General features: G+C 44.7%; 3 protein-coding genes across 3 annotated transcripts; 1 reads left to right on the forward strand and 2 right to left on the reverse strand.

Moving 5' to 3' along the window:
- Positions 1-265: 265 nt before the first annotated feature.
- On the reverse strand, positions 266-3323 carry LOC103630667 (uncharacterized). Its single transcript, XM_020539636.2, has 2 exons — positions 2941-3323; positions 266-2870 (listed from the first exon to the last, which is right to left on the reverse strand). Exons 1-2 carry the CDS (start codon positions 3034-3036, stop codon positions 747-749), a joined length of 2220 nt encoding a protein of 739 aa, XP_020395225.1. The 5' UTR covers positions 3037-3323; the 3' UTR covers positions 266-746.
- Positions 3324-3653: 330 nt separating this feature from the next.
- Positions 3654-6530, forward strand: LOC103630666 (probable ADP,ATP carrier protein At5g56450). The gene is made up of 2 exons (NM_001353317.1): positions 3654-4062; positions 5607-6530. Exons 1-2 carry the CDS (start codon positions 3703-3705, stop codon positions 6231-6233), a joined length of 987 nt encoding a protein of 328 aa, NP_001340246.1. The 5' UTR covers positions 3654-3702; the 3' UTR covers positions 6234-6530.
- A 1534-nt stretch (positions 6531-8064) lies between these two features.
- LOC542588 (Nucleosome assembly protein 1-3) lies at positions 8065-11308 on the reverse strand. The gene is made up of 11 exons (NM_001112124.3): positions 11126-11308; positions 10996-11039; positions 10751-10846; positions 9998-10090; positions 9625-9736; positions 9442-9506; positions 9123-9307; positions 8857-9034; positions 8724-8767; positions 8414-8576; positions 8065-8334 (listed from the first exon to the last, which is right to left on the reverse strand). The coding sequence occupies exons 1-11, from the start codon at positions 11187-11189 to the stop codon at positions 8266-8268; spliced, it is 1113 nt and encodes a 370-aa protein (NP_001105594.1). The 5' UTR covers positions 11190-11308; the 3' UTR covers positions 8065-8265.
- Between the last annotated feature and the right edge of the window lie 550 nt (positions 11309-11858).

Consider the following 11858-nt stretch of genomic DNA (forward strand, 5'->3'; position numbering starts at 1 on the left):
CTGGGCGTTATGTGGGCGATATCTGGGCGTTACCTGGGCGTTACCTGGGCGATATCTGGGCGTTACCTGGGCGTTATCTGGGCAAGCGACTGAACTGAAACTGGGATACACAGATGACGGCATGCATAGATACACAGATACACAGAAACTGAACTGAAACTGGGATACACAGATAACTGAAACTGTGATAGCAGTGTTACACAGAAACTGAAACTGAATCTAGGATAACTGAACTGAAACTGGGATAACTGAACTTAAACTGGGATAACAGAACTTAAACTGGGATTCACAGATGACTAGCAGTCTTCCGTAGCAGACTTACATAGCAGTCTTACAACAAATACATTGGGTCTTAGCAGTCTTACATAGCAGTCTTAGAACAAATACAGCGTACACAGTGGTTACTCTTAGCAGTTAATACTGCTTCTTCTGAGCACTAATCCTCAGTCTTTTCTTGGGGGTGATTTTCTTCACTAGCCATTTCCTTGTCGGTGGTGGAGAAGCAGGTGGAGCTTGCTCGACTTGTTCATCGGCCACTTGTTCAGTGATTTGTGCACCGAGTGGCTGGAAGAGTGCAAGACCCAATGGTTCTGTCTCTGGCTGTGGTTCTCCTAGCTCTTCTTCAGTGATTTCTTCTGCAAGCTCTGGCTGTTCTGGTACATTCTGTGAAGAAGTCCGCAGCTCTTTAGGAATCCAATTTTTTGTGGTGTTCTTCCGTGGTTTCCTTTTCCTACTCAAAAAAGTACTCAAACATTTAGATCAACAGTACTATTATAAATTGAACATATAGAAGTAAGTTGAGAACTAGCCTTTTTTTTTGTCCCATTCAAAGGGCACTTGTAGCTTGATTGTCGGTGTCCCAATTCACCACAATTAGGACAAGTGTATTGCCTTTTGAGTCTTTTTTTGGTTTTTTCATTGTCGTTGCTACTTTTTTTTCTAGCACTCCCACCCTCAAGACAGCTTTTAATTCTATTTTTTCGTTGCCTTCCAAGACCTCTTCTAGCTATTGGTGCAAACACTCCACTGGCGAAATCAACTGATGGCCAAAACGAACGATCACCAATTGGTTCTACCCTTCTAGAATATGCTATCTTGAATCTTTCAGTAGAGTAATAATCGTCAACAAAATTTTCCATACCTACATCTCTGGAATCTTGGGCTATTATTAGGGCTAGACCATGTTGACACGGTTTCCCAGTGTGTTGCCATTCCTCACAAGAACACTGTTTCAGTTCTGCATTCACGACATGTTTAGTCATACAATTAGTGCTGTCTCGTACCTCTGCCATGTAGTTGTCACATTTTACAATGGACAAGTGGCCCAACCCTCTAGTACGAGCCTTTAGTATCGCTAAAACAGATGGCAAAATAATACCATGAAGCTTACGACCAATCCTTCGCCTACGATGAAACAGCTCCATTGTCATCTCCCTAATTTTCTCAGCCAAATCACACACAGGAAGGTCTTTGTGGTCTTTAACCCAGTTATTATAAACCTCAGCCATGTTATTTGTGATGTAATCACATTTGATATCTTTGTTGAAACCACTCCTGTACCAAAGGAATTTATGGTGTTGGTCTAAGTACTCAGCAATCTTGTGAACATTTCTGACCTTGGTAACATGGTGTTCAAATACATCTCTCCTATAGGCCCTTGCTGCTGGATACATGTGCTCTGAACCAGCATGGTGTTTCACATAGTTTCCCATTAAGTGTCTGAAGCATTCTCTTCTCTCAGCATAAGGAAATACCTCATTTACAGCATGCATCAGACCTTTTTGTGCATCTGAACATATAGCTAGAAGTGTCATATCACCCACAACCTTTTTCAGCTGTTTCATGAACCAAATCCAATTGTCAACCGTCTCAGCTTGGAAAAAGCCAAAACATACTGGGTACATCCAATTGTGGCCATCTACACCAGTAGCAGATGCAAGATGTCCGTTCCATCTACCGTTCAATGCTGTCGAGTCCACACTAAGATAAGGTCTGCACCCATCTCGGAACCCAGATATGCATGGACCAAAGGCACAAAAGAATCGACTAAAATAGTACTTCCCATCTTCCAAAATAACATCAATCTCAATCACACTATCGGGCATCACTGCAATTACAGCCTCCTTCCAAGAGTACAAGAGCTGGAAGCTTTCCTCCCAAGATCCATACAACTCTCTCAAAGCCTTCTCTTTCCCCTTCCAAACTGTATCATACCCAATAGTGACATTATGAGTTGTCTGTAGTGTTTGTTGTAACTCTTTAGCACCCATTTGTGGTTTCTTCATGAGCAAGGGTTTAGCGTGGAATGCGACCCAACCACAAGTTGGCGTAGTAGTCCTCCTCCTTCCACTAGATGTGCAAGTGTGAACATCATCTAGTACAGCTACCACAATAGTAGGCAATCCTTTCTTCTCTTCACGTGCATATATCCTCCAAGGGCAATCACCACCCTTACAGTATCCAACGTATCTAGTTGTCGAAGTAACTTCAATTCCAAGCTCGAACTCATGTTTTATTGCATACTGTCGCATAGCAATCCTAAATTCTTTCATGTTAGGAAACAAACAACCAGGCTGCATAGAAGGATTCATCCTATTGTACACCACCCTCTTTTCATCTGGAATGTAGTCTTGACAAGGCTGATCATCATGGTGGTCTTCGTTGTCCGTATCCAAACTTCCTTGTGCATGACAATTTGTACCACTGCCAGAAAACCTATTATTCGCAGCCTCATCCTCTTTATTGAGTCCAAGATTAAAATATATCTCATTTTCGCATGGTACTTGTACTCTGCCTTCATCATCCAATACATCAGAAACTATAATCGAATCCCAGTCCAGTTGTGATTCCCCATCAATCCTCTGAAGTCCCTATATTACATCCAACACTATTTTACAAATTGAAGACATAATCGACACAATGTATGTAAATTGACCTCACCTCACTGCCACCTGTTTCGCCCAATGCCGGATCTACATCGGGGGAGTTGGGAATGGCGTTGGAGTCTGGCGAATTGCAACTGGGCTCGAAGTCCATGGATCCCAAATCAGAGAAAACCTAAGACCGAGGATAGCAGGAGAACTCTTGAATACGAAACCGGAAGCATGCGAAACCGGACCGAAGTCCATGGATCCCAAATCAGACCGAGGATAGCAAGGGGACTCTTGAATACGAAACCGGAAGCATGCGCAGTAGGAGAGGAGAGGAGAGGAGAACTCACGAAGACGCCAGCTCCAGCAGTCCAAATCGGCGAGGGGATGAGTACGCCAGCTGCCGCGAGCAGGCCGACCCCGAGACCAGCCGCAGGAAGAAACGGTGTACAAAGGAGGAGAAAGGAGTATGCCAGACGGCGTCTGCGCAGGCCAACGGTAAACGGGGATAGGAGAGTAATACGTGTTTACGCAGCTCGAAGCGCTGTCACCTTTCCGTTTTGGCAAACGGCAGTCGTCTGCGTCTCCAGAACAGAGAAACCAACGGCATGGCCTCCATTTCGTCGAATCCCGTCCCCTCTTCGTCTACAATGGCAATTATCTCCTGGTAGTGGTAGTCTGGTAGACTGGTAGTAGTAGTAGTTGGTTTGTTCAGGCCTCAGGGCAGGGGACCGCCTCCTCGAACAGGCCACAGCCCGCAGCGCAGGGGGTAGCGAGGAGTGCGAGAGGAGGCGAGTGGGTCCAAACACCAGAGGGAGGGGAGGGCAGGCGAATGAGCGAGGAGGCGGCGCGGGCGGGAGTGGAGGAGTCCATCGGGCAGCGGCGGCGGCGGGATGGGCGCGGGGAGGCGGCGGCGGCGGGGCGGGTGTGGGAGTTCGAGCGGGATCTGGTGGCCGGCGCGCTGATGGGGGGCGCCGTGCACACCGTGGTGGCGCCGATCGAGCGCGTCAAGCTGCTGCTGCAGACCCAGGACGGCAACGCCGCGCTGCTGGGCAGGGCGCGCAAGTTCCGGGGCTTCGCCGACTGCGTCGCGCGCACCGTTCGGGACGAGGGGGTGCTCTCGCTCTGGCGCGGCAACGGCACCGCCGTCATCCGTTACTACCCCTCCGTCGCCCTCAACTTCTCGCTCAAGGTTCTTTCCCTTCCCCAATCCGCACCCCACCCCACCCCACTGCCGTCCTTTTATCTATTCCGTTCGTTCGTTCGCATTTACAGCTGCCATTCCCTTGAGGTGGTATAGAGGGCACTGCATCATATGCAAATATTATTAGGTTCGTGGTTCAGCTCCTTGTTTCGTATATGCGCTTGGTTCAGTTTATGATATCAGCCTGTGGGGAAGGTATTTAGGAAGGCAGTCGGTTGCTTGGTTTAGGACTGTGCGGGTCGGGGTCGGGCATCGAGTACTTTCCGTGTTTATGCTTGCAGGTTGCGGCGTGTGGTGTGGATGCAAGAATATCAGGTCCCTCCATTTGGTTCTGTCGATCTTTGTTGCCAACAGATGAGATTTTGGTGGGATTTCACTTTCAACATGTAAATATTTGCCACCACAAACGGCAAAAAAGAATGAGAGAATAAAGGGATCACGTGTCTCGTCATAGAGAGCACTACATACTAGCAAGTACCATTGGAATAGTCATCGGTGTCTTTTGGGCATAAATTCTTGCGCTTTATCTACATTTTGGGCTTTGGAGTCATCTTTTTTTTCCTGTCGAGAATCTAGGGGTTAGGGATTATTCATGACCGGAACTTTGACGATTGTCCCCTAGCTGGGATGGTATTGTGCTGATACTGTCATCTTGTCATTTCTTGTTTGGCTGACCTACACTGAATATTTTGGTTTCATGTTTCTATCAAAGTTGTTTAGCATAGAAACGAATCTGGAGATTACTTGTCGGTTCATTGGGTATTAATTCATCATAATTATATGGCATGGATTCCTAGACCAAAATTTGTGTAATTGTTTATTACGGAAGCTTGGTTGTTAAAGTTTACAACTGTCGAACAGCTTTAGCACAAGATGACAAGAGGGAATGTGGAAAGATAATGCCTGGATAGATAATAGTTTCTGGAGCATCTATTGGACTTGGCATTGTTTCCATGGGTTTTGGAAGTAATGAATGACATGCATCCATAAGACGTATTTTGATATTTTATTGCAATGCCCTAACAGGGTTTGGAAGGTATGTCATGTTGTGACGTGGACACTTGGTTAATTTTATGATTACGAGTGACCATGACATGGTACACATACTTTCTGTGTTTTACCAACACTATAAGTCTATAACCAATGGTATACATTAATGTATCTGATATCCTTTACCTGCACAAAGTTTGGAAACCCTTCAGTTAGAAGTTAATGGATGTTTATGGTAAATGATGCACCATATCCGGTCAATGTCTTGGAGAACATCGTCAACTTATACTGTAGATGGCATTGCCTTTCATAAACTCCCATCATGTTTATAAGATGATGTTAGCATCGATCTCCGGCTAGCATGTTATATTTTCCCTGTACTGTACATGAGTACCTATGTTCAATTTTCTTGATTTATCAAGAGTACATTAGTCAATTATAAAGTTTGATGAGTATTTGTGATGTTGTAAGGGCATCCTCTCACAAGCCACAACTCGTCTACGTGGATCATTGTCTGTAACCTGTCTTTATTATTCTTGCAGGATCTGTACAGGAGCATACTGAAAGATGCTGGAACCTCATCAGACAATAAGTTCACTTCTATTGCTCTTAGCAACTTCTTTGCTGGTGCTGCTGCCGGATGTACAACCCTGGTCCTCATCTATCCGCTCGACATTGCTCACACTCGTCTTGCAGCTGATATCGGGCGTACAGACACCCGCCAGTTCAGAGGCATCCGCCACTTCATCCAGACCATCTACAAGAAAAACGGCATCAGAGGCATATACAGGGGATTACCAGCATCGCTCCACGGGATGGTCGTTCACCGGGGCCTGTACTTTGGCGGCTTCGACACTGCCAAGGATGTCCTGGTCCCTTTGGAGTCCCCCCTGTGGCAGCGCTGGGTTGCAGCCCAGGCAGTGACATCCATGGCAGGGCTCATCTCGTACCCACTGGACACCGTGCGCCGGAGGATGATGATGCAGTCAGGGATGGAGGTGCAGATGTACAGCAGCACACTCGACTGCTGGAGGAAGATATACAGGCTGGAGGGGATCCGGTCATTCTACCGTGGTGCATTGTCTAACATGTTTAGGAGCACTGGTGCAGCCGCCATACTTGTTTTGTATGACGAGGTCAAGAAGTTCATGGACAGGGGTAGGTTGTAACAGCTATAGAGGGGTTTCTTTCACAGAATTTTGGATTCGATATGGGAAGTGGGATTAGGCCAAAAGGTGCAAGGAGCAGCAGCTCGAGCATTTTGTAACTGGATGCTGGTTTCCTCCTGCTTACTAACCTGCTCGATGTAACCGAGCCTGAAGGTTCTGACTCGCGAACAATGCAGCTTGTTCAGTTCACCTCATCTTTACCTCTTCGAGGTTCCACTTATGGGTTGTTTGTTGCCTGCACGGAGGGGCCTGCGCCATAGTTAAACCCATAATCACGTACTTCATTCTTTTTTTTATTTGTCTTGTTTTAGTTTAAAAATAAATTAGTGGACGACAAATATTCAAGACGAATGTATCCTTCTGTTCTTTTTTATTTGTCGCGGTTTAGTATATCTTTTTTATTTGTCGCAGTTTAGTGTAAAAATTAACTAGCAGGTGATAAATATTTAAGAATAGAGGTAGTAGCACGTAATTAGCTGCCTAGCTCCGCCCTACTTGTCTTCGCTTAGACGCGTAGCCAAGAATACCTACTTCTGGTGGTCCTTAAACAACAAAGGGAATTCTATTTTTTTTCGCCATTAACTATTGTCGGAGTCTGGTTTTGATGACTGAACTTCAAAACCTGAAATCTTTGCCTTTCGACTCAACTTGGCCACTACACGTCTACACCCGTTTGATGCCCTCTCAACTTGCTGACTCAGCTTCATCTAAGTACACCTATGACCTATCCAGTCTAATCTGCTATGGCTCATCCCATCATATATGATGTCCAATAAAGATATTTTCTTATATAAATACTGTATATTACGTTGTACGTGATTAATATGATGCTGAAGTTTTATATTGGGGTTTAGCATCGCGGTATCAAATAAACAATTTCAAAACTATAAAGCTGTAGACTACATCGAGAGATATAAATTACATATAAAATTTATCATCATTTGTATAAGAGATAACTTTTCAAGACAATAAACGTCCGTATATGATTATTGTACTACTTGCACTTTACTAGATTTTTTTAAGCATATTAACATCAAATAAAGAACTCAAAATAAACAAGTTATAGACGCCAAGAACTTAATTTTTTATTAAATTTATCATCATTTTTGCGTAAATTTTTTATGTAAAATCATACAGATTTTTTTTAAGTACAATGTGGTGCACTACGTTCTAACCTCGTCTAAGAATTTAGCGCCACCAGCCACCAGTGCTTAAAAATAGACGGCCTGGATGCCCGATCTAGTTTGGCTGTGCGCGTGGAAAAAACTGACTTCTCAGTCTGACTCCACATAAAACGATGCTTCTGGCTCCACATAAAACGATGCAAGGTCCGTTTCCTAGGGCACGGCTGCGCGTGACACAAGACGGATTAAATTAGCTAGTTTTAGCCTCTTAGAGCTAGTGGGAACCATATTTTCCCAAGGGCTTTTCATTTTCCCTTGAAAAATAGGAAATCTCATGCAAAAATGTAGTTGCCAAACTAGCTCTTAGCCTCACTACCTACAAGGTGACAAACTAGACCCATTTGGTACAAGTACGTAAACAAGATTAGTTGCAGTAGCTGGGAATTGCCTAGCCGACTAGTTGGACGACGAGCCATGCCGGCAAGTACAGGGTCGCAAACTAGCTCATAGTTGGGAATTAGTCTTTCACCAAGCAATCACCCCATAGGAGGCCTAGCGCACTCACTAGCCAGCGCACAAAATGCAAGACCCATGTGCAAGATGCAATTCGCATAACATTCAGGCAGAAGGCTAGCCTTTCCCCTAGTAGAACAAAATTTCTCAGCGGCACGGCATCGGCACGCTTGAAAGTACAGTACACAATGCCAGTGACCTGAACAATAAGACACCCAGAGTGGCAACCATGGACTATCTTCACTCCAAGCATAACAGCATATATAACATCTGAAACCCAATACAGACCCACATGTAACATGTCCCAGAAAAATCCCCCCGCCAGTTCCATAAAATAAAACCAACAAGAACCCCCACCCAACGGCCCCACAAAACCAACTTAATGACATCACACCTCACTGTTGCTTGCACTCTGCAGGTCGTTCACCCTGCTGCCCTTCCCCTCCAGCAGTTCCCTTGGTCTTCTGTTCCAAAGAGTCAAGGATACTCAGAAGCTAGAAATGGTGTATAAGTGATATTCCTCATAGAAAAAGGCTTCCATACCTTTGTATCATAATCATCGTCATCTTCATCCTCGTCGTCTTCATCATCGTCGTCTTCATCGTCGTCGTCCTCGCCATCCATAACTTCAAAGTCCTCATCTTGAGCAGCCTCTCCAGTGAACCACGAGACAGCATGTGGGATAATCTTGTCTCTGATGGTAGATCTGGCAGATATAGAAACGATAGTTTAGAAGTAATAAACAAACTATTAATCTTGGTGCATCAACAGATTGATCAAATCCCCTGATCGCAGAAGCAGAATCTGTAACAGGACTGCAACCACTACATATAATACAGAACCCATGACATACCCAATATCATAATCTTGCTCCATTTGGTTCTGCAACTGTTCAGCCTATTGAAAAGTGAATATCAAGTCATGTTCAATTATGTTCGTGTATGCATGTTTAACCATAAAAGCAGGTACATAAGCTAAAAACTTACTGTGTCCTCATCAATTTCCTCGTCGTCATCAGGGACTTGAGGTGGACTGAAGAAGTTGAAGAAGCTCTCACAATCTTCGGTTTTTGTGATAGGTTTCGTGTTCTTTGACCCCTTCCGTGGCTTCTTTTTTAGCACTTTTTGTGTCAAGCACTTCCCAGGGTACCATTCAATTTCAGTACTGAAATATGTAAACATAGTCATTACTAAAACTTTGTATCCATCCAAAATAAAACTGAATTCCACGAGAGGAAAGTAGTACTAATTACCCAATGGCTTTCTCCAGAATTGGTTCATCCTCATCGATCATGTGATATGTTTTTGTAAGCACCGAATTCTTGAAGAACATATTCGTACCAAAGTGAAATTCAAGCTTAAAACCCTTCGGCTCGCTGATCCTGTACCACTTGATGTCCTTGAGGTACTTGAGAGCTTCCTCATCCCTCTCCTGGATCTGAAAATTGAAGGATCACAATTATTTACAAACAGTAAAAGATTGTTTGTATAATAATGCATTTCGACATGTTGGAACACAGTATTGATGGTTCTCAGAACAAAAAAAAACTGTAGAAAGATGCAAGACTTCACCTCCTCAGCTAAAATTTCATGATTCTTCATTGCATTAAGCCAGAAAGCTGGTACACCTTTTTCTTCTGCAGAGAAGCATTACGATTGAGTCCAAACAGAAGTCGAGAAGATATGTTTCTTCTTTAATAGAGTTTCATTATCCAATAGAGATGAGATCTTAATACAAGTGGAAACTGTATTCACCTTTTTGCTCAGCAGAGGTCTCATCTCCACTTTTTTGCTCCTCTGGGGTTTCAGCTGCACTTTCTTTTGTGATACCCTCAATCTCGACCACACCATTGACAATTTCATAACGCTGTCAATTTCAGGTTCAATAAATAAAATAATCAGATGGCTCATGGCATCAAATATGATGCAGCAATAGTGAAGGGATGCCTGTACTTCATGGGGGCATCAGAATACTACCATTTCTTGTGTACACATGCTAACCTAGTGTCTATTGCTATTGTAGATATGTGAGTTCTCAGAACAGTTTAGTAGTTAAAAAACAGCAATAGTGTGGAACATGCTAACACATATAGAGGTGTCATTGTATTCAAGACATGAACAAGTTTACCTTTGAGTAAAGTGGTTCATACAACTTCTGATACTTAGCTTCTAGAGCAGCTCTCTCTTCGAAAAACTTCGCCTCAAGTTCATCGTGTTCGCCCTAGAAGACAGTACACAATGGTAATGAACTAACTGCAATTGTATCTAGAGCATCAATTCAAATTGCCCAGGTGATTATTATATATACAGAACCAAGTGGTAAACCAATTGGCGATATATATACATGACAGCAAGGCAGAAATATGTTGCACAAAGTAAACACAATATAGGAACATGTGTAATAAGAGAGCTTCTGCCAGATCTAAACTAAGGTTTTCTCATAGAAATCTATGAAGATAATGTTTCTCAGTATCATACAATTTCCAAAAATTTCTAACAAAATCTCAATACACCTTGAGTCAGGAGAAGAGCTCATTACAGCCAAAAATAAATCTAGAACTCGTGCCAACTAGGCATCATAAATATGTGTGATACAAACATTCATAGTGGATGCCACTTCTCCAGAATCCCCTGCGATAATAGTATCCAACAGTATCCTAGATGCTGTTAGAGTTGGAATTTCTGGTGATAGTGTGTACCACCCATAGCATTATGACAAGTATCAACACAATCACGTAAAGCATCCTTTATTAGACACACACAATGACATAGGACCACCAAGCTCCCTGCCAAGTGCCAAGTCACAATGATATAGGGCCACAACCGCAGATATTATAGCAAAACCAACATCATAGTTCCACAAGTGTAAGCAACTTCATACCTGGATCTCCCTGAGCTTCTCAACGCGCTTCCTGACCTTGGGCTCGAGGTTCTCGAGCACGTCGGTATGCCGCGATGCCAATCCCTCGAGCGTGTTCTAAACAAGCGCGCAAAAAAATCGAATCAGAATAGGCTCACTGTGAAATGCCCCAAAACCGCCCAACCCGACCGCAAGCCCGCCAAAACTGCAACAACAACAAAAAAAAAACTGCGAACCGCCGCCCGAGAATGGAATAGAAAACTCACCTTGATCGACGCCACAAGGTTAGCCTTGTCTTCCGCGCTGAGCTCTGCATCGGAACCGCCACAAACCAATCAGAAAAAAGACACCGTGCCCGAGCAACGGCAATAGAAACCGAGAGGCGAAGTAACGAACCGGCCGAGTTGGGGATGGCGGCGCCGAGGGCGGAGAGGTCGAGGGAGTCCTTACCGTCGCTCATGGTTGCGGCGCGACGCACTGGAAGCTTCGGGGATGGTTTGGGGGTGGGCGGGGAGGAGAAACCCTAGTGGCGGCGGGAGGGGGGCGCTGGGTTGAGGGGAGAGGGAGGGAATGGCAGAGGAGGGGATAAAAAAAGAGTGAGGAATTGAGGGCTGCGCTGGTTTGGTTTGGTTTGGACTGGAGTTTGGACTCCGCCAGTCGCGAGCGGGCCAAGAGCGGGAGAGAGACTGAAGAGGGTACGCTTGGGCCCACCTGTAGGTCACCGAGATGCTGGAATATGCCTGTCCGCTGTCACGGTCACGGTCCGGTCCGTCGTCCGTGCTCTATAAAAATGGGATAAAAGTCACAAGATTATTTGGAAATTATTTTTAAATAATGGAACGGCTGTTGACAGTAGAGAAAGGGGTTTAATGGCTAGGTCGCTTCGGATTAAAGTCAGTTGTTTAAACTGTTACAGTTGTAATTTATATTGACAAAAATATCGTTGGAGGGTGATGTTGTTGGTGGAGCGACGACTCCGCCTGCACGAGATGACGTCTTAGGCCGAGGTGGAGAGCTCTCGGATGTCGTCGGCCACCCTCACCACTGACAACCTCCTTAAGCGGGTCAAGGGTGTGGTGAGGAAGGCTGATTACAGCATCCTTGCCCAGGTCCTGATGCGCCCCGACCA

Source organism: Zea mays, chromosome 6 (assembly GCF_902167145.1).
Source record: "Zea mays cultivar B73 chromosome 6, Zm-B73-REFERENCE-NAM-5.0, whole genome shotgun sequence".
Taxonomy (NCBI): Eukaryota; Viridiplantae; Streptophyta; class Magnoliopsida; order Poales; family Poaceae; genus Zea; species Zea mays.